The sequence below is a fragment of the Chelonoidis abingdonii genome, chromosome 7 (assembly GCF_003597395.2).
Source record: "Chelonoidis abingdonii isolate Lonesome George chromosome 7, CheloAbing_2.0, whole genome shotgun sequence".
NCBI lineage: Eukaryota > Metazoa > Chordata > Testudines > Testudinidae > Chelonoidis > Chelonoidis abingdonii.
This window is the reverse complement of record NC_133775.1, coordinates 105,089,490-105,110,484: the sequence shown is the minus strand read 5'-3', so window position 1 is coordinate 105,110,484 and position 20,995 is coordinate 105,089,490. Positions and strand designations below refer to the sequence as shown.

General features: G+C 52.6%; 1 protein-coding gene across 1 annotated transcript in view; it reads right to left on the bottom strand.

Moving 5' to 3' along the window:
- Positions 1 to 20,692, bottom strand: part of SYNPO (synaptopodin) — a 39,700-nt gene extending 19,008 nt beyond the window's left edge. The window contains exon 1 of the mRNA XM_032771920.2: positions 19,773 to 20,692. Coding sequence (XP_032627811.1) covers positions 19,773 to 20,238 — 466 coding nt within the window. The 5' untranslated portion in view covers positions 20,239 to 20,692. The remainder of the gene's footprint in view (positions 1 to 19,772) is intronic.
- Positions 20,693 to 20,995: the final 303 nt, after the last annotated feature.

The following is a 20,995-nucleotide window of genomic DNA, read 5'->3' as shown; positions in this document are numbered from 1 at the left end:
TCATCCTTTGCAAGAGACCAGCAGCCCCAAGGGACAGGTGTCTGGCCATGCTTTAGGGGGTGCACATAACGGGCAACTGTCAGTGCCAAAGCCCGTGCTCTGCTACTTAAGCCACTCAGCTGGGCTACTCCAGGCATGTGCTTGGTAGCCTAGTGCCCGTGCTTGGTTATCAGCCCTAAATCGTGCTCCCAGCACGCCATAGCCCCCAGGCAGGTGGCCATGTTGCCCCATTATAACTAAAGGGAGGGGTCTGAAAATGAGTGTAAAAGCTGGTGATGCAGGGGGCTCTGCATGGGGGGGGGCGGAAATGAGGGGATTTCCATTGGCTCTCCCCTTCCAATCTGTGCCCCCTGGATAAGTGAGAGCCTGTGTCATAGGGGCTAGACTGACCCTTCTGGCTCAGTCCTGAGGAAGGGGTGGTGTGTGGCTGTGCCCCCCAGGAGGGACCCCAGGAGAGACACAACCCTCCCCTGTGTTACTTCACCCCTTTCAGCGACACCCTACCCCTGCACTGGGCACCCAGCTAGCTATGGAGACCAGCAAATGACGGGTGGGGGAGAGTCAAGGCTCCTCCCACCCCCTGCCCTCTCTCCGCCCATGTGCCCAAATTGGAGAGTGTTAGGTGAGCAGCCCTGCTCTCCTCTCTGCAGCCAGAGCTACAGGGGAAGCAGCTGTTCCTTGGGCCAGCAGGGAATAAGGGGAACCCTCACTCCCCTTTAATTCACGGCACCCTTGATCGGGCCTGGGGACAATTTAGCCACAAATCAGCAGCAACTTACTATCATAGATGAGCAGATTTTGACCTATAGAGAATGTGTGTGTGTGCAAGAGTGTAAGGGAGTTCTGTGTGTGCACGTAGGAGTGTAAGGAAGGGAAAGACAGAGAAAGTGTAGGTGTAGGCGTGTAAAGGAGTTCCATACCTGTATGTGTGTGAGTGTGTAGGAGCGTGAGAGAGTTCTGTGTGCATGTGTGTGCATGCAGGAGAAGTATAAGGGAGGGAGGGTGTGTGTGTGTGTGTAAAAGGGAACTCCATGCATGGCGCCAGCAGGGATGCTCTGGGCTGTTGCTGACACTGAGTCCAGCTTCTCTGATCATGTCTGAAGTTAACTCCCAGTCGTTTAACGTGTTTTTCATTTTCTTGCTGTCAGTGCTGGTTGGGACCCTTCCAGGCTATTTTAAGCAGTAAGCCTACCAGCAAAGGAAGGGCTGCATTACTAATCCAACCCTTTCAGAGAGCTCAAGGTAAGAAGCCAGAGAGCTCCAGCGGGGAATTCTGCTCTGAGCTGAGAATTTCCTTTTCACCCTACACAAACCTGCCCCTCGATGCAGCGTGAACTGGCTTCTGGAGACTCCCCTGACTCAGACAGGCCGGCTGAGGGCTCGTTTCCTAGCAGGAGTTGTTCAACCCCCTGCTGAGCTCAGCAGTCCCGGCACAGCGAAGCCAAGCAAGGGGCACGGGAATGGCTGACACCTCCCGCTGGGAGCGGCACGCGAGAGAGATTGAGCTATTCCTGTATTATTTATATACCGACTCTCTGAAATAAACAAAGCCTCGAAACGATGGCATTGCGCTGGGCTCTGCCTCGGTTAACACACACTCCTAGTGCTCAGCCCTCCTGCCTTGGTCCATCCTATTTTCTGTTATAACCCCTGCTGCATCTTATCTTAATTCAGGGCTCCATGAGCAGCCCAGGAGACTGAAATCAGTGGGACTCCAAGAGGTATAAGGTACTATTCCATGAGTAAGGAATCAGATACGCCTCCTCTCTGCATGTCCTGCACCCGGTGCTGTGGGGTCCTGATCCCAGGATCTGTTACTGCTTACCAGCCTGCTGGAGAACACACTTCTAGGCCTTATCACCAAAACACAGTATAAAGCCTTTAGTCATCTACCTTTGGCTTATATCCTATTACGGCAAATTAGTTCTGCCAACTTCTCCTTGTTCTCCACCACCACATTCAGGACAGGGCAGGGCGCTGTCTGGGGAACTCCCTGCCTCAGGATGTCTGTCTGACTCCCTGCATGGCTGCTATCCAAAGCCATTGTAGACAGTTCCTGTGAGGTCAGCGATTCCATGAGCGTAGAATTCTCCCAGTTCTCATCTCGCAGTGTGTCAGCTGGGTGGGGCCGGAGGTGGCAGTCCGTTGCTGGGACGAGTGTGCTTCTCTTTGCAAAACACCATGGGGCCCTCCAAGGTGGTCATTGGACATGAGCCCAAGCCTGGGTCTCCCATGCCCAAGCACGCACAGCCTCTGGCCAGGAGGAAGCATTAAACCCAGGGAGGAGTGAAGCCCCATGGGAGACGTGTGAATTCCCACTCCACAAACCAACTGCAGTGCTGTGAAAGCCAGCCCTGCCCCAGAGCCTCGAACAGGAGCAGGATGAGCAACAGGAGCTGGGCAGAGAGCTGGAAGGGAATCCTGCAGCAAGGTCGCCTGGGAAGCCGAAGGGACACAGTGGGCTGAGAGCTCTGGGCAGGGGAACAGATCCAGGGAGCAGCCGGAGTATGGCCCCAGGGACCCTGCACCACATGGTACCTGAGAATCAGTCAGAGCCCAAGGGAAGAAGACCCCTGATTGGTGACTGAGCAGATGGTGTGGGGCACAACACAATAGTCTTCATGTCCCGTGTGGGCGGGCAGCATGAAACCATATGTTGCTGCCATTGGCATGCAGACAGCAGGGAGCAGGACCGCCTGAATCTGCAGCTGAGCAGTCGACCCAAGGCCGGACCCAGCAGAGAAGGCCAGACAAGCATGAGGGCTATGCTGGCAGATGCCTACGGCCGCAGAGACCCAGCCTCAGCAATGCACGCTCGCACTGTAGAGAGACTGGGGCTGGGGCAGTCCCATCCACCCAGACCCGCTCAGCTCCTGCGAGGTTGACAGGCTCCACCCAGTCCTTAGTATTGCTGCTGGGAGTATTTATTCAGCACCCACCATAGGGGTGCCTCAGGTTTACTCCAGCAGTGACTTTGGCCCAGCAGTGATGTGGGTCCTCCACAGATGGGGAAGTATAATGCAGCAGGAGGAAGGGTGGACTCTCACCCATCCGCCCCCATAGCAACGCAAACCAAACCAAAGGAAGAGGTGACACCCCCAAGGCTGGAGTGTGTATGTGTCTGTTTGCACTTCTGCGTGTTCATCTCTGGTGTCAGTCACACCTTAGCAAAAACTGTCTGGCTCTGGCAGGAGGATCGTTCCCAGAGCCCTCGCCATGTCATGGCAAACAGGAAATCACTAGGGGAAGATTCACTGCATGGGCATTGAGACATAGGGGACTCTCTATAGCTGCCAACAGACAGCAGGCATCTAAAAGCAATCAGGGGTACACGTGTGTGCACTCTCATGTGTGTGTCTGCACACATGGGCTTTTATGTGTACAGCATCTATCTGAATGATCCAATGCTCTAGAATATAGTGCACATTTGTTGGGGATGCACCCACTGCGCGCAAGCGCACGCACGCACACACACTCTCTCTCTCCCTCCTGTCCCACCAACTCTGCCACAGTCCCTCTGCTATTCCTTCCCGATTATTCTTCCTAGCAGGAACCCATGCCAGGGGAAGCTGCGCAGGGCCAGGGACAGCGATGAATGGGACATGTCCTCCCTGCAGTATGCTATCAAAGGGATCCTGTGCCTCAAAATGGGAGGCAATTCAGGGTGAGGGGCCCCAGCCAATCTCCCTGGTCGCACCTGCAAAGCGGTGCCAGTTGCTGTGGATGGAGTCTGCGGGGAGTTGGGCAGGGTTCCCCCACCACGACGCTCTTTGACTGCAAGAGCCATGCAGTCACGGAGCTGCACAGAGCCAGCAACAAGCGGCCAGCAAGGCTCTCTCCATGCGGGTGGCCTCAGCTCTGGTGGATGCCCTGAGATCTATACGCATGGGGGGATGAAATCCTGGCCTCTTCTCTTTCTCTCAACAGAACAATGATGGGGAAACTCAGGGAGCTGCGTCTGCCCTCTAGGCAGGAATAGGCTGCCCAGGGCAATGCAGGGCCCAGCGCACACAGCAGAAACCCTTTCAGTCTTCAGCAATGGGAGAGAGAGGGGAAGTGTCAGAGAAATCCAAAATCTCCCTCTGTCCATCCCACACTCATCGCTGAGTGGCTGCTCTCCTCTGGCCTTGCCTCTGAGTAAACAGAATATGGCCTGATGTTGGCAGACATGAGCCAGAATTCATTACCTCCGCTAGCTAACGCTGCCCCTGCATGAGGGCTACCATGACCCTCTCACTTCTTCCACAGAGGTGAGGTCATCTTCTCCTTAGCCTGGCCACAATGGACTAACTTCATCCCTGGTGCAATTCCACTGATTCCAGTGGAGTTACACCTGGGATGAACAGCATCCACCCTCAGCATGGCCGTGAACATGCTCAGCACTTCACAAAGCATGCAAGGAGACCCAATCTCAATCCACATCTACATACGGTACAGTGGATGCCCCGTAGGCCGGCTTTCTAAGTGGAGGACATAGGTTCACATCCTGCACGTGGACCTTCAGATCAGCACTTGGGCCCCTGGAATGACACTTGTCTGCCTTTGTGCAAGTACGGCCTCCGAGTGAGGGATCCAGATGCTACAGCATAAAGTCCCTGGCTGAAAACCAGGCTCAGGGCACGCCTGTCTGTGCACACCAGAGCCAGCCGAAAAGCAGGAAGAAATTGAGGAACATTTTTGGAAAATTGGGGTTGACGGTAAAATTTTGCTTCAGTTGAAATTTTCCAACTAGGTCCGATACAAGCGAGGACGCACAGCCTCTCCTCCCTTTAGACCAAGGGCTCTCAAACTGAGGGTCGAGACCCCTCAGAGGGTTGTGAAGTTTTTACATGGTGGGTTGTGAGCTGTCAGCCTCCCCCCTAAACCCCACTTTGATCCAGCATTTATAATAGTGTTAAATATATAAAAAAGTGTTTTTAATTGATAAGGTGGCGGGGGGTCATACTCAGAGACTTGCTATGTGAAAAGCGTCGCCAGTACAACAGTTCGAGAACCACTGCTTTAGACTCTATTATACAGAGATGACAATCTGCTTCCAGTGGCTAATGGAAACTCAGAATAAACACGTGCACACAAACTCACACCTCCTACAGACACCCCTCTCCAACGTGCATCCTCCCCACGCCACACATACCCACGTCCTGCAAACACCCGCAATGCACATCCTCCTGCACTCCCACCCCACACCACACAAACCTGTGTCCAAAGCGCGCACACACACCCCACGCAGCACTCCTTTTCAGTACACATCTTACTATATGGACGGGGGAGAAATGCACTCCCGCTTTCCCTGTCATATCAGACCTCTCCGATTCCCTACACTACAAATCCAGGGGGAATGTCCACTTTTTACAACACTCTTCTCCACAAAGAGTACAACCAAGGTTTTCCAGGCCTTTGGCAAGGCATCCCTCTGCGGACTGCATATATAAGCATTGTACATCTCCTAAGCAGGGTCCCTGTCTCCTAAAGCACCCAGGCAACTTTCCTCACATCCTCTTTATTCTGGATTTTTCTTTAAACCTTTGTGGTTTTTCAGAATCTGCACTGGGCAAAACCCAAAGCAAGCTGGCTGCCAGACAACTCACAACCACCCACCTTCCGCTATTAATTAGTGGATGCGTCTGATTCTGTTCCTTCGGAAACGCTCTCCCTGCCAAGGGAAGGGTTGAATCATTTGGCCCCTCTCTGGCAGCTACAAAGGAGGAGGAACACAAGCCCTTGCCGTGTTATTTTAGCACATGAAAGCACGGCCTCTCTCTCTCCCTCTCACAGCGGGAGGCAGATTTATGGGGAGCTGTGAACTCCAAAGGTAGGGAGCTTTGTGGGGCTTTAGCAAAACTTCCATGCTGACAAGCTCCATCATGCATTTTGCAGCTGTGCCACGACTGCCCCCCACCCATCTCTCCAGCTTAACTACTTCTGTTTGATAGGATGCAAATTCCTTCCCCCAGTCCCACAAAGGATTTAGCCAGCTCTTTTTTTGGTAGCTCCACTGCCCCAACACGGCGCTCCTATCCATCAGCGCTGGGATCAGGGACGCATCCCTGACTCAAATGGACAGCACCAGACTAGGATCGGCCTGTTTGTTCCTACGGGGCTGGCGGGGAGGGGGAAGCTGCAGTGGGGTGTAAGTCAGGTGGAATTGATTCAGCCATGGTATCTCCTGCCTGGGGCTGGCTTCTTAAATGTGCTTGTGTACAGCGGGCTCAGGAAGAGGGAGAGAAGCTCTCGTGGGATGTCAGAGAGAGGGACTGGAGAAAGAAAGAAAGAGCATATGGTTCTCTTCTCCTGGAAGTGATGAGTCTGTCTAAAGCAGGGACATTGGAGGTCAAAATCTTCTCTTTTTTAAAAAAAATGCAACAAACATTTGGCTTGGCTTGGCTTTGGCAACAGCACAGAGGAGGAAAGCAGCGTTTCCTCAGCCAGCCAGCGAGGCTGACACTGGCTGGAGAGGGGCCAGGGCTCCATTTTCAGCAGGGTCACCCTCTCAGTGTTTATTTCTGAGGGAGAAAGGAGGAATATGGCTGTGGAATGCTGGAGCTGCTGAGAAAGAAGCCACAGGCTCCAGATGTTTGTGAATTTCATGCTGAACCACTCCAAACCCGTCCAAGTTCTTTTCTGTCCAAGGCTGCCTGAGAAGCACAGTTCTCAACGGAGCCATTTCGGAGTCTCTCGATCTTGCTACTGTCATTTAATAGCAACCAGGGGGGCCTTTCGGGCTTGCTCTCTAGCTCTGAGGATGAATATGCTCTTGGCCAGTGAGTTCCCACTCGGATCAGCTGCACTGCAAAGGCCAGTCTCACTCACATGCTGACACACAGCATCACCAAGATGTGTGGGCACAACAAGTGTACATACACGCAGAGACAGATGTTTTCTAATGGCCTCAGCACAGGCCTGGGAGCCAGGAATTCCTGAGGTCTAACTCTGACCCTCAAAGCCAACTACACTGATTTACATCAGAGCTGAGGCCTTGAACAAGTCACTTACAGAGGAATTTTGAAAACCGGCCACTGATTCTGGGTGGCTTGAGTTTGGAGCATCCGACTGTAGACCCCCAAGGGCCTGGTTTTTAAAGGTGCAGAGCACCTGCATCTCCCATCGACTCCCACTGGAGATAGGAGGGTTCAGCTCTTATGAAAGGCAGGCCCAAGGCATCTGCAAATGGGCACGCCCAGAATCCACACCCACACTTGAGAACGTTGATCTATCTTCTCTATCTCAGTTTCCCTCCCTGTGAAACACGGAGAATAGCAGCAATTCCCTGCCTCCCAGGTGTAGGAGGACAAACAGGTTGGTGCATGTCATGTGATCTGAAGAAGAAAAGCCCTGTTTAAGCCCTACGTATTACTGCTAATGACGGCACTGCGTCTGGCTGCATCCAAGCACTTTTCCTGAAGCTCGGGACTGGTGAGCATCTGTGCTCACACATCCTCCATTAAGGAAGGGTGCCACAGGACAGGGGAAGTTGGCAGGTGACCCTGCTCTGTGGAACTCCCCTCCCCACAACCAGCTCAGTCTCACTTTGTCCTTTCCCAACTTTTCAAAGCTACTTTACGTTTTTTTCCTCCAACTGGGCATATTTTCCTAAATGGCCATTCTGGTCCTTATATTTATCACTCCACGTTGCCAGTGATGCCAGCTGGGTTTTCTATCAGCTATTCTAGATCTTTTACATCAAAAGTTCATTTGAAATGTTCTTCTTCAATTATTAAAACTAATAATCACTGCTGTTGTGTGGCTTTTATTGCAGGGCTGAGCAGCACTGTGATCCCTCCGGCAACACAGGGGAATTAGAGCAAATACAATTATTATTAACTGTCACAATTACTCCTCTGCAAAAGCAAAGCCACACCCCCACCGCCAGCTCCCACGTGCTGCAGCCGCACTCCCCCCTGGCATCGCAAGTGGCACTGCAGGACTCAGCCCTTTGGCATACACCCTTCCCTCCACGCCCAAGGCTGCACTCCAGGATGTGTTCATTCTGGCACTCGCCAGCATCACCAGTGTAGCTCCAGCAGGGGCCTTCCGCTTACCTGCCTCTCCTCCCCCCTCCATAGCTCCGACCCAGCCGTGGACTGTGGTTATTTAACCTGCGGGACAAAAGGGCCACATTCATTTCTGGCCCAGGAATAGGGTTTCTGGGGATGGGTTAGGACTTCTCGTCTCCTCACAGCTGCGAGCAGCAATCCCCGCCTGGCACCAGAGGGTCTGTCTGTTGCTTTGTAGCTGGCTGCTGGACTGGAAATCACAAGAAAGGGGAGTTTGTGATGGGAATGCTGACAGATCGTGAAATACAGCAGAGTTGCTGGGGGCTGCTGGGTTATATAGGCACTTGTCACTTAACCAGTTGCTTAGGTTTCCAAATGTCACAGGCATGACTTCCCGCAATGCCCCCAAAGCTCAGGGCTTAACAGCTTTTTACTGACCCGTCAGAGTCGACCTTTTTGCAGCAAGGACATGGGCTGTTCCTACGAGGCTGAGGAAGGGCTTTTTTGGTCACCCTCCCCTTCCTAGCCAAAGAGAAAACAGAATTCCTCCCTGCTCAGCTTACCTAGCAGTAGCTGGGTCCGGTTGCAAAGGGCTATTTTGCACAGGGAAGTGGAACTTGCAAACCCTCAGGTGACTGACGACACAAGAACCTAGCTGGTCCTGAGACTGTGATCTCACCCCTGCATCAAACCCTGACATACTGCCCGGTGACGCAGATATCAGTGTCAAACAACGGGGAGACCCCGGCCCCACTCACGTCAGTGGGAGTTTCGTGGGTCACTGATGTGGGTGGGCCAGGATTCAACGCCAAGCCATTTCTGCTGCTTTGCTGCTTATCACTGCTATGGTTGCCATGCCAAAGGGTACCTTGGAAATTGCAAGGGAAAGTCTCAAGACCCCATTTTTTAAGGTCCCACAACAAACCCAGACACAAAGTATCATATGCTGAGCTCAGCTGTGCTCATGGGAGAGCCCCTAAGCCAGAACAGCATGGAGCACATTTGGGGAAGAGAGGAAGCAACTTGGCTGGATGCACTCTACCTCCACAAGGGAAAGCCCCTGCACTGAGACGACCTATGCCAATAGTTTAATAGATGAGGCTAATGGTGTTAATGGGCTGGAAGAGGAAACATCAACTCCCAGACTCAAGATTTGGCAGATGATTTTCAAAAAGGTTCGATTTCGGTTTTCCACCAATATCCTGCTCCCCATCGGGTGCCTTTGACGTCCCAAAGCTCCACAGTTCCTGCTCCAAGACATCTAAAGGTCCTGTGGTACGGAAGAGGGCTCAGGAAATGACAAAACTATCAGATTCCAAACAACCAAGGAGAGAGGGAATGAATCCAACTCCAGATACAGCACTGTTAATATGGGACAGTAAAGGAAACACAGACTACTACGTAGCAGCAGCCTGCCCTTGCCAATGAAAAGGTTTTTTCCACACCCAAGAACCCCATCACCTCACAGCACAGTGTCACAGGCAATCCACGCACAAATGGAGATGCCTCTACCAGCCACTGCAGCGTGGGGAATACGGAGACAAGTAGGAAGCTCCATCTCTGACCAACACAACAAATCAGGGCAGAGTTCTTCCACGTGACACCAGAATGAAATGAGATAAATTCAGTCTCTCGGTAATGGCACCAAAAGCTATTTCTGAAACTTGGCTTTACATCTGCAAGCTGCTTACTGAGACCAGCATCTGCAGGAGACCAGAGACCCTCCTGACAGACTCATGAAAGGAAATGTAGTCCCATCCAAACGTACCCAGATGCTCACACTCTCAGAGAAGAGTTGCTCTTGTTTTCCTCCCAGCGGATTATCTTGGGTGCTGAGAGGTGGAGGAAGAGCAGAGACTGGCTGGATTATTTGCCTGAGGTTCTGACAACGCTTATACCAACTCTGTGGTAAAGGTACTTCCCAGACAATGCCAAGCAAGCAGAGCACCTGGATTCCATTCCGGAAACAACATGACTGTACAGGTGTGAGTTGCCCTTTGTGCAGCCTGGCTTTATTATGCCAGGAATGTTACCTAATGTGGCTGAGTGATCTTATGACACAGCTTGTAACCCACTGCGGCGGGGAAGACGATCTGGTGGTGGATAGGCTCAGGTCTCCAACAGATTTGCAAGTGGGACCACTTTGCTTCCCCCAAGCCAGCAGGCTGGGCAGTTCAGTGGTGACACAAGTATCAGAGAACTGAGTGGAAAACCTTCCCCCTGGGCACCAAACTCAGGGAAAGAAACCATGTTAATCAACGCCACATCTAAAACCACGGGTGGAAACTTTCGCTCCAATGTTTTGGGTGTTTGACAAGGAGGAAATGAAAGGAGATTTTCTGGCAGGAAACAACTGACCTTTTGCCTTAACTACAGCTATGTGAAACTTTCTGCCCACAAACCAAATCAATATCTGTATTTTCCAGTTCTGCTTCGGTATGAAATTTCGGCCTCTTTTCTGGCCTCAAATCCTCCTCCCCTCCAGATGTCAAAACTCCATGTGACCTAGGGCACTACAGACCCAAAGGAAATGCCAACCCTAACTTAGTCTGGGGGAGCTTCACCCCCCCCACTTCCCTGCTTTGGGTAGGTTCCCAGCTTTCTGGTGGGACATGCCACAGGTCTCTCTGGTGCTCTGTTTGGAAAAGCAGTGGAATATAGTGGTCTGGCAACATCTCTCTGGGGTTGTCAGCAAACTCAACTGGAATACTTGGGGGAGCGTCTAGCTTCCTTTTGCACGCGGGCAACAGGAGATGGGAAGCAGGAGGAAAATGTTGCTGCCTTTGCAAAATATGGAGGGGTCGGTGGAAAACAAATAAGTGGGTGAAAGCTGGGGATTGCATCCTGCTGCAGACGTGAGTTAAAACTTCCGATTAACCCAATAAATCGACAGCTATCACAACATACCCCACAGTAATTCCATTGAACTCCACTGGCCAACAGTGCCTTCCCTGCAACTCAGTGCCTATTGCCGCTGTCCTGACCCACAAGCATTCCAGGAGGCCTTCCCAATGCCAAGATGGGCTGCACACACTCCATCTAAACCTGCAGGAAACTGCCGCACAGGACACAACAGCTTTGGAAGCAGCAAACTTTGAGGCTCTGGTGGGTTGGTCAGTGCAGCAGATAGAGCATCTGTATTTCAATGGGTGGCAGCCGTGCGCCTCCAGGTGCGGATCACCAGCACGTCCTTCTCAGCCCTGAGTGTGGCCAGAGAGCAGGCGATCTCATCTGTATACATATGTAAACGGGCAACCACTCGCAAAGAGGCTGTGCGGCCAGGGAGCAGCCCTGCGAGTCCCAGCCAAAGTCCCTGGAAGAAGGGGTAGCCTGATTGGCTCTCACCTGCTGAGGTCAGATGCCGTACTTTAAACAAGGAAAATTAAACTTCCGCAAAGATAAAGGGGCAAAAAGGCAGCTGTGGCAGAGGTGGAGGGAGAGGAAAAAGTAACAGATGGAAATCCCTGCAGCGTCACAGTTGATTGTCTGTAGTCCAGGGCACAGCAGTGTCTGTATCCAAAAGCCACCACCACTGCCATTCAGCAAAGAAGCCAACGCTGAACAAGTCAGGGAGACTAAGCTGTCACCTCCCTAGAGGAGGCCTCCTGAAGGGAGGGTGAGGCACACTGCAGCGCAATCCCATCACCCCTGCCTATGCTGCAACTCCACGTCAGAACAGAGGGCATCTGGCTCTGGGCTACTCAATCCAGCACCTCATTCACTTCCAGAACTACCTCTTAGAAAAGCAAACAACAGGAAGTTTGAATAAACAACCTCCACCCAGGGGTACGGGGGCTGGAACTAGGGATGCGGGGCTGCTGCCACAGCCCCTGGCTTGAAGTGGTTTCCATCAGATGCAGGGTTTACAGTTTGGTTCAATGGTTCTCAGCACCCCCACAACACAAACTGTTCCAATGCCGCAGCCTGGGCGCTCCTGCCTCAATATCAGAAGGGCCTGGAGTCAGGTTTCTGCTTAACACATCAGGCAATGGAGCAGCTCTGAACGACGGGCAGACCTGGAGGATGATCCGAAATGATGAGCAACGGGGACAGTTGGAATCCCGCAAGACCAACAGGTGTCTCAAGGAGAACTTCTCCCCTCGATCCAGCCTGCCAGTGCTTCCACCCCTGCACTGGGGTGCCACATATCCCAGGGAAAATCTGGGTTGTCTGGGTATCGCCAGGATCTAGGCTCAACAGCTGCAAGTGGGTCTTTAATGTCTCCTGCAGCTCTAGTTTGCAGCACATGATATTAAAATACTGTGTGATTTAATTAATAACCAGTCTCCGTTATTAGCCAATCAGGATGCTTTTACTGTGTTATGATACATTAATAATACTTGGTCAGAATAACCAAGAATATATACACACGACCAAGGCTCTTTTGGGGAACGTTGATTCAAATTTGGCTCCTGAACCACTAGGTCTGACTATCACTGCTCTAGGCAACAAAGCCATTGGAGCCACCTCTGGATTCTGGCTAGTCCTTCCGCTGCAGGAACCAGGGACCTGCTGGATTGGTCCCTGCTGACTGACGGGGGTCAGGCACTCAAGGGGACTTTAGGTGGGTATTTTTTAACATCCTTCGGACAACACATAAGCGATCTCCTTGGCTGCAGACAGGGTGCAAATAGGCAAACTGTCTCCAATGCAAGGTGGTGTGGCTGCGGCTGGAATCCCCCCAGGTGCAGCCAGAGGAACAGGGAGGGCAGATGAAGTGGGGTGGGATGGCAGTAACGGAGGGTGCCCTGTGAAGCTGCAGGGTGCAAAACCCCATCAAATCAGTCAGGTCCATTCACACATCCTACCACTTGGCTTTAACACAGGACAAGGTCTATGCCTCCAAATTACATATTGCACCGCTTAGCAGCTCCAGCATGGAGGCTCTGCAATAACCAAGTCTACACACATCAATGTCCAGGTTTTGAGAAAGGCAACCCAAGCACGTTTGCAGCAGATGGCTGGAGCAGGCAAGGGGTCCCGCAAGCAACCGAACTGACCCTCTCTGCACTTCTCGCAGCTCGAAGCTGTGCAGCTGAGAGACAGAGGGGGCCAGGAGACAGAGGGGGCCCAAATCTGTGCTTCTGTGCCTAGCTGAGGTTACAGGACCCGGCTTGCCAGCTCTGCTCGTGGGACAAGCAGCAGTTTTGCGTTACCCATTAATATCCAGGCTACACATCATCTCTCTCTCTCAGACACACACACACACACACACACACAAAACAACCCCCGGGGCTTGTTTACGTCTCAGCGAGAGGCGAAGCGAGCTGGTCCCCAGCAGCGAGGGGAACCCCCGGAAAGTTCCCGCTGGAGCAGGCAGCCGAGAAACCTGCCCTTTGCGTTGCAAGTTGGGACCCCCCAGCCCACCCAAAAGGGCTCCGCAGCCAGAGACGCGACATCAGCGCGGAGATGCCCAGCGCGCCCGGAGGGCAGCGGGGTGTCCGCGCAGACCCGGCCGGCGAGCGTGGGGAGACTGGGGCGCTCTTGCGCAGGGGGAGCCAGGCAGAAGCTGAGTCGCGGGCTCCCCCCAGGCGCCTGGCTGCTCCCGCGGGTGCGGTATGATTGCGGGGGTCCCTGGCCGCCCCCTGAGCAGGACTCCCCCCCCCCGCCAGCCGCCTCTGCCCCGGGACACCTTCGCCCCCTCCCCGGTTACCTTCGGGTCTGGGCTGGCTCCCGCGGGGCGCGCCTTGCTCTGAGCCGCTTCCCGCAGCCGCTGCGCTTTAAGCAGCCGGGCTGGGCTGCGCTCCCTGGCCCGGCGGATCGGGTGTCAGCAACTGGCCGCGTCTGTCAAAGCGGCTCGACTCCGCTTCCCCCTCCCGCGGCGAGCAGGAGCCGGGGGCTCTGCTCACACCCGCTCCCCCTGGCTCTGCCGGGCTGGGAGCCGCTCAGCCAGCAAAGCACGTTGTGCAGGCAGAAGCCGCCAGGTCCTAGCGCTGCCCGGCCCGCCCAGGCGCCGGGTGTCTTTCACTTTCTCCCTGGCCTCGGCGGCTCATCATTGGCTCAGGCCACAAGAGCCAAGTCCTCCCTGGCTCAACATGGGGTGACCAGGTGACCTAATTTTATAGGGACAGTCCCGATAGTCGGGGCTTTGTCCTATATGGAGCCCAGCCCATGCAGCCCCCCCAGCCTGATCTTTCACACTTGCTGTTTGGTCACCCTCCAGGGCTTTAGCTGGGCACTCTCCTGCGGCTGGCAGTGCACTATTGGCAAGCTCCAGAAAGGGGAACTCCCCCACTAGAGAGGGGGCTGAATCCTGTCTCCGGACGTCCCCCTGGAGCTTCCACTGGGCGAGTGGGGTGACCAGGCCACGCTGCCACTCCTGCACTCTGCAGCTGCTCTCTGCTGTCCCTCTGGGGGGGAGCTGGGGCAGATGTGGGGGGAGGACTATAGCGATCCACTTGCCTGAAGCCCAGTGCAGCTGCTCTTGGTAATCCCTGGCCTGGAGCAGTCTGCACCCCAAGCTGTGTGGGTCTCCCACCCCATGTCTCCAAGCTGGGGACTAATTACATGCCCCTCTAACCCCCCGGAAGGATCCTCCCTGCAAGGCCAGGCTTGCTGGGCTGAGGGGAGACCAGCCTCTGTTCCTCCCCTCCCTGCCCAGCTTTGCCTTCAGCAAGATCCTTCTGTGACATCATAATCCTGTCCCCATGACATCGCAGGCGGTTGCCATGGAAATGATAGTGATGTCACAAATTTAGCATTATGATGTCCACTGGATGGGATGGGAAGAAGCGACCCTGGCTTCAAACACAGATACAAGTAAACAGGTCTTCATATTTTCCCAGATCCCTAAGGGAGTTAGGCACTTTGCATTTCACCAGGATTGGCACACCCACTTCCTTTAGGCTCCTTGGAAAAGCCCAGCCCTAGTCTGACCCACTGGAAAGTTTGGGAACCTATTGGAAAGAGCAGCAAAATCCCTCTTTAAGGGTCCAATTCTGCTCCCAATGACATCAGTGCCAGAACAGCCGCTGAGTTCCACGGTTCAGGCACAGGCCCTAACTAAGGAGAAGGGAGAAGAAGTTACTCCTCAGTCTCATCACATCTCCTCAGCGAGGAGGGCTGGGGCCAGGACTGGGGCCTTGAGAATGGGAATGTAGCGCAGGGGCTAGTGAGACGCTCTTGGAAATTCACCCAGGAGTGGGGAGTGGGAAATGATATCTCAGAACTGACCACAGGGGACCATAATGTGCAGCACTGCACCTCTCCACCATGATCCGTGAGGCTCACTGGGCCCTTCCTTATACTATCAGCTACACTTTTGTTTACCAAAGTAGAGTGCAGCAAGGGGGGGAGTATCCCACAAATTCTCCGTCCTGTCAGAAAAGGCACGAGGAGCTCCCATTCTTGGTACATCCTAAGGGAGGCCAGATGGTCTATTGAGTTCAGTTAGGCATAAGGCCTCTGTCACCAAAGTACCACAATCCTTAGGGGATTTTGCCTCGCAGCATGGCTGTTACCTTCCTTTCACAGATGGGGAACTCAGGCACAGAGACTCTGTGACTTACCCAATGGCACCCATGGAGGAGCAGGAACTTGAACCCAGGCCTCCCATGCCCTAGGCTAGTAGGGCTCTAACCACTGGAGCATCCTTCCTCTCCACTGGTGAGGGAGCTGGAGATCTGGGTTTGATTCACTGCTCTGCCAGTCACTTAGGCCCAGAGCCTCATAAGGATTTAGATGCCTAAAGTCAATGGGCGTTGGAAACTTAATTATTTTGGGGATCTGGGCCTTTGCCTCTCTGTGCCTCAGTTCCCCAACTGTACAATGGGGATAATCCCAGGGATGTAGTGGGGCTAAATCGATTACAAATTGTGAGGGGCTCCAATCCGATGGTGATGGAAGGTCAGCTACATAAAATAGATAGCAAAGAGGATGTTCCCGCACTTGTGACCAGACAGGTACCGTTAAGGACTACAGTATGGAGACTGTATCAACCAGTCTGGCCGTGCCTCTACTGCCATTTCTACCAGGTGTATAGCCACCCGGTCCCCTGCCACCGACACTGAGCACAGTGGAATGGCAGGGCACAGCGTAGTATCTTGCTGCACTCGTCGCAGGAAAGTCAGCCTGCTGGCTAAATAGCATCTTGCCTCTTTCATCTGTTTTTTAAAGGCATTCTTTCACTATATATCCAAGGCTGAGGGCTAGAATCCCCACGCCGGCATTCCTGCCTATGTCCATCTGAGCTGGGGGATGGGAGGGGATGGCTTATCTGCTTTATTCCATTTGAAGTTTTCTGTTCTCGGTAACTAAGGGTTTGGTTTTGTGTATTTCCATTTTTAATAAAGGGAAGCTGGGGCGGCTGGAAAGTGCCACTGCCACAGTCCCGGCGAGTGAAACCCACCCAATGGGCACAGCATGTGGCAGGAGAGCTACAATCCTTTCCCCACACGCTGCTCCACCAATCTGCTTCTAGCCAGATCCAATAGGAAGGGCAGGTTCGTCGTCACTGGCTCAGACTATGCTCAAGCAGTCCCAGCACTGCCACCACAGGGCAGCACCAGTCATGAACATCTCTCTGCAGGGGATGGCACTCACACAGGCCTCCAAAGAGCCAACACGTGGCAGCTGGGCTGTTCCAATCTCTGGTGCATCTGTCTGTTGAGCACTGTGGTTGGGTTTTCATTCCACTGATATTACTGGGAGCAGTGACATGGACCAGGAACAGGAAAAGGAAAAATGCCCACTGGGAAACCTTGAAAGCTGCCCTTATGTCGAGACAATTATAGACTGTCAGGGACCTCAGGAGGTCATCTAGTCCAGCCCCTGCTCAAAGCAGGACCAATCCCCAGACAGATTTTTGCCCCAGAGCCCTAAATGGCCCCCTCCAGGATTGAATTTACAAATCTGAGCTTAGCAGGCCAATGCTCAAACCACTGAGCTATCCCTTCCCCCAAAACAAGGAAAGTGACATACCCAAGGTCACATGGCTGGTAAGTAGCAGAGCAGGGAACAGAACCCAGGTGTGCTAAGTCATAGTCCAGTATACTGCCCACTAGACCACACTGCCTACCCTCAAGACCATGTTGCCTGTCCTGCCATCATCTATATTTTCTCTCTTTTTACTTTTTTTTTTTTTTTTTTCCCATTGCTGGAGGCACCTGGCTCACACCAGGCCTTTGCTTTACAAGGCTTCAGTTTCTCCAGGTGTTTATTCCCCACCTGAAACAAAAGGGCCTGATCCTGCATCCAGACATGGATATGAGACCTGACCTCCCAATGAGTTGCTGTAGCAATTCTGATGGCTCAAAGGCAGTGACTTACCATGGTCTCACTTGGAGGAGAAGGAGCCAGGATGGATAAAGTGTTTCCAAAAAAAAAACCCTGTTGAGTTGCTTTAAAATTCCAGCTGTGGTTTTGAAATTGTGGCGTGAGTTATGAAAGTGCCGAGGTTGGATACAGCGAACCCTGACCTTTCTCAAAGCAGAGCTTCCGTCCTGAATAGGGAACAACGCAGACCGGGAGATGATTTGGATCTGTCCTGTGCTACCCTCTCTGCTGCCAAAAGATTAGCTAATGGCGCGTGCATACAAATAGCATGGCCAAGGTTTCCAGAAGCAGCTAGTGATTTGAGATGCCTCAATTTTTGAGGCTGCTCATCTTGAGATCCCTCAAAGGGGCTTGATTTTAAGAAGGCAGGTGCTCTGCACTTTCTGAAGATCAGGCATCCTAAGTCAGACACCCAAACCCAGAGCTCCCCCTAATCATGAGTCCTTGAAAATCCTAGCCTATATGGATAGATAAAATAAGCGGGGGGCGAGGGGTACTTGCAAATCAGGGTGCAATTGACACATCTGCTTCTGCAATGAGATAATAACCGATCAGGAACAAAATATCAAGAATGATGGGAAATGTGTTAAAATAATGGTTTCCGGGTCTGTAATCCCAGAAAGCTGGTGCTAATACTGTAGAAGGGGTTACTATAGGCTTCTAAGTGAGGTTACAGCCAGGAGTGGGGCCATGGTTTCTGGTGCCCTACGCAGAATCCGAGTGGTGGCATTTTGTGTGCTCCCCACGGGGCGCACGAGAGCTTCCGGTTCCGCTCCGTTCGCGCCGCCGAAGAAGGACCCTCCATCGAAATGCCACAGGTGACAACGGCAGTCATTGAGCTGCTCAATTGCCTGCTGGTGTTTTCTGCGGCACGTCAGCAGAAGGTCCTTCTTTGGCGGCGCGACGGGAGCAGAACCGGCCCGTGGGGAGCGCACAAAATGCCGCCCCCCAAATCCTGGCACCTAGGGTCACCTAATGGAAGCACCAGCCCTGGTTACAGCTAGAATGCAAGGGTCGGGGTGTTACTGACAGAGGGTGGCTTTGCAAGCGGCTGCATTTTGAAAGGATGGTTCAAAGGGTGGTTAGCGCCAAAAAGTGAGACAGTTACAGCCCCGCAAAGGTGATCCTAATTGAACTGGTGTAGATGGAAGGGAAGGAATTGAGGAGATTAAAATAAAGCACCTAATTTTTAAACGAAAGCTAGAAATATACGGGAGTGGCTGGCAAAGGGCAAGCAATGAGGGACCAAGCCATTTGCTTGTAGGTCATCAGTTCTAACAGAGCCCAGGATGGGTAGTGAGCACAAGTTATCCTCTGATGGCTGATCAGGAGCTGGGATGAAATGAACTGGACATACCGCTACAAGCAGACAGGTGTCTACATCCCAGAAAAAGCCACTGGAGTAGGCCAGAGCCAGCATCTTTCCTGGCGGCCTTGGCGAAGGACCCACAGACTCACTAGGGCCTGGAGAATGAGTCATCCTTCCTTCCACAAAGGACTGAGAGGTTGGGGGGGGCATGTCTGTTCTGTGGCTAAGGGGAGGGTTGCAGTGTCCGGTGAGGGTAACCCAGCACCTGGCACTGAATTCACACACACTTGGACAGAAAAGGAACCGAGAAGCTCCAGCAGCTCTATCAATCAACTGGGCCTTTAATCAGGGAACATGAGATGGCTGCTTCCTGTAAATCACATCTCTCCCCCACAACACACACACTTACTACACTTGGAAAGATTCGAGATTTCCATCTGTTGAAACTGTGTGGTAATGGCCAAGCTCCAGGCATCCACGCCTCTTGGGATGTCACTGGGCTTTCCCCTGGGGAGACAATTAGGGCAGTTGGGTATTTTCCTGTGTCTGACTGGGCAGTCCGGCTAGGGGATTGTCCTAGGAGGAGCTGTGGAAATCACTCTACTTGGCTAAGGGGAGATATGATTGAGGTCTATAAAATCATGACTGGTGTAGAGAAAGTAGATAAGGAAGTGTTGTTTACTCCTTCTCATAACACAAGAACTAGGGGTCACCAAATGAAATTAGTAGGCAGCAGGTTTAAAACAAATAAAAGGAAGTATTTCTTCACACAACACACAGTCAATCTGTGGAACTCCTTGCCAGAGGATAATGTGAAGGTCAAGACCATAACAGAGTTTAAAAAAGAGCTAGATAAGTTCATAGAGAATAGGTCCATCAATGGATATTAGCCAGGATGGGCAAGGATGGTGTCCCTAGTCTCTGTTTGCCAGAAGCTGGGAATGAGCAACAGGAATGGATCACTTGGTGATTACCTGTTCTGTTTATTCCCTCTGGGGCACCTGGCACTGGCCACTGTCGGAAGACAGGATACCAGGCTAGATGGACTTTTGGTCTGACCCAGTAGGGCAGTTCTTATGTACTTATGGTGGATAACATGTTAGGCTCCCAATTATTACGCTTAGCCTGAGTGACACAGTCTTGCAGAGAGTATGATAAAGCCGTGTGAGAAAGGGGGAAGAAGGCGCTTTGCTTACTTGCTTTCCGCGGCTGGCCAGCAGGGTAAATGAGGACTCGTTTAACCTTCACCACTTTCCATTCTTCGCTGGGGTCAGCTCCTGTGCTAGCTGGTGCAGACTGTGGGGAGTCTCTTGTAGCTGGGTACCCACCAGCGGATGACAAGCCAGAGCTGTGGAATTTGGGCCCCAGCATGTCTCCATTGGTATTCTTGCTCTCCCGCTGGAGATGCTCTCTCAATTTTCCTCCTGGCAATTCATTCTTTTCCTCCTGCTCCTTCGGGTTAAAAGGGCAAATGGCTCCAGCTGGCTGGCACCTCTGGCTGCCTTCCATCTCTTTCTCCTGCTGCAAAATCAAACAGCCATAGCCCACTGCCGGGTCCACCTTTAGAGTCTCAAAGCCATAAGAATGCTGAGTCCTTTCACTGGGCCCAGCACAGCGAGGCTGAGATTGGAGACAAGGCTGCAGTAACGTTGCCTTAAGCATTGTACTTGCTTTCTGCAGTCTCTTTGGGCGGGGTTCAATGCTTTATGGACTTTCAAGAGTCTTAAGGATCAGCCTACTGTTCTTACTCTGGGGACTCTCTCCTGTATGGGATAATCCCACAGAATAATCCACTGCTGCAGGGGAGAATGTCTGGGTTACTTGTGGGAGCAGATCTTCACCCTAACCTGAGAGCTTTCCCATACATTGGGATATGGGTGTTACTGAGAGCAGGTGTGGTTTCTCTTTTCAAAGAGGAACCACATGTTTTTAGCTGTGAAGTCAGAGTCCCTGAAGACCATTTGAATCTTCTTTGTTTTTCGCTGTAGTCCCCAGATCTCCTAGCGGGGAAGAGTGGAAGACTGGACTGAGGAAACATCAGGGAGGAGCCTTTTCTGGGGATTTTCCTTTTCCAAAGGTGCATCAGGCAGATGAGGCAGCTTCAAAGAGCAGGTACCTGAGTGAACAAAATGGAAAGCATGACAGATGTGAGCATATTGGCACATACGGGCCTGCTCTGGTCTGAACCAGTGCGGCGATTCCTGTGCTCCTAACACTGCACACTTCATCTAGGGAGAATTGCGTAGAAAAGAAAATAATAATGATCCAGATGATCCCCTTCTATTGAAATAACATAAGAGGGGGGCCTGGGAGAGGCAGTCTCTGCCAGGATCCCCTCCCGGAATTCCCCCACATCACCCTCCCACCTCTCAGGCAGCAAAGGCCACGTGGCCCATCAGGAAACCTCCATGATCAGATC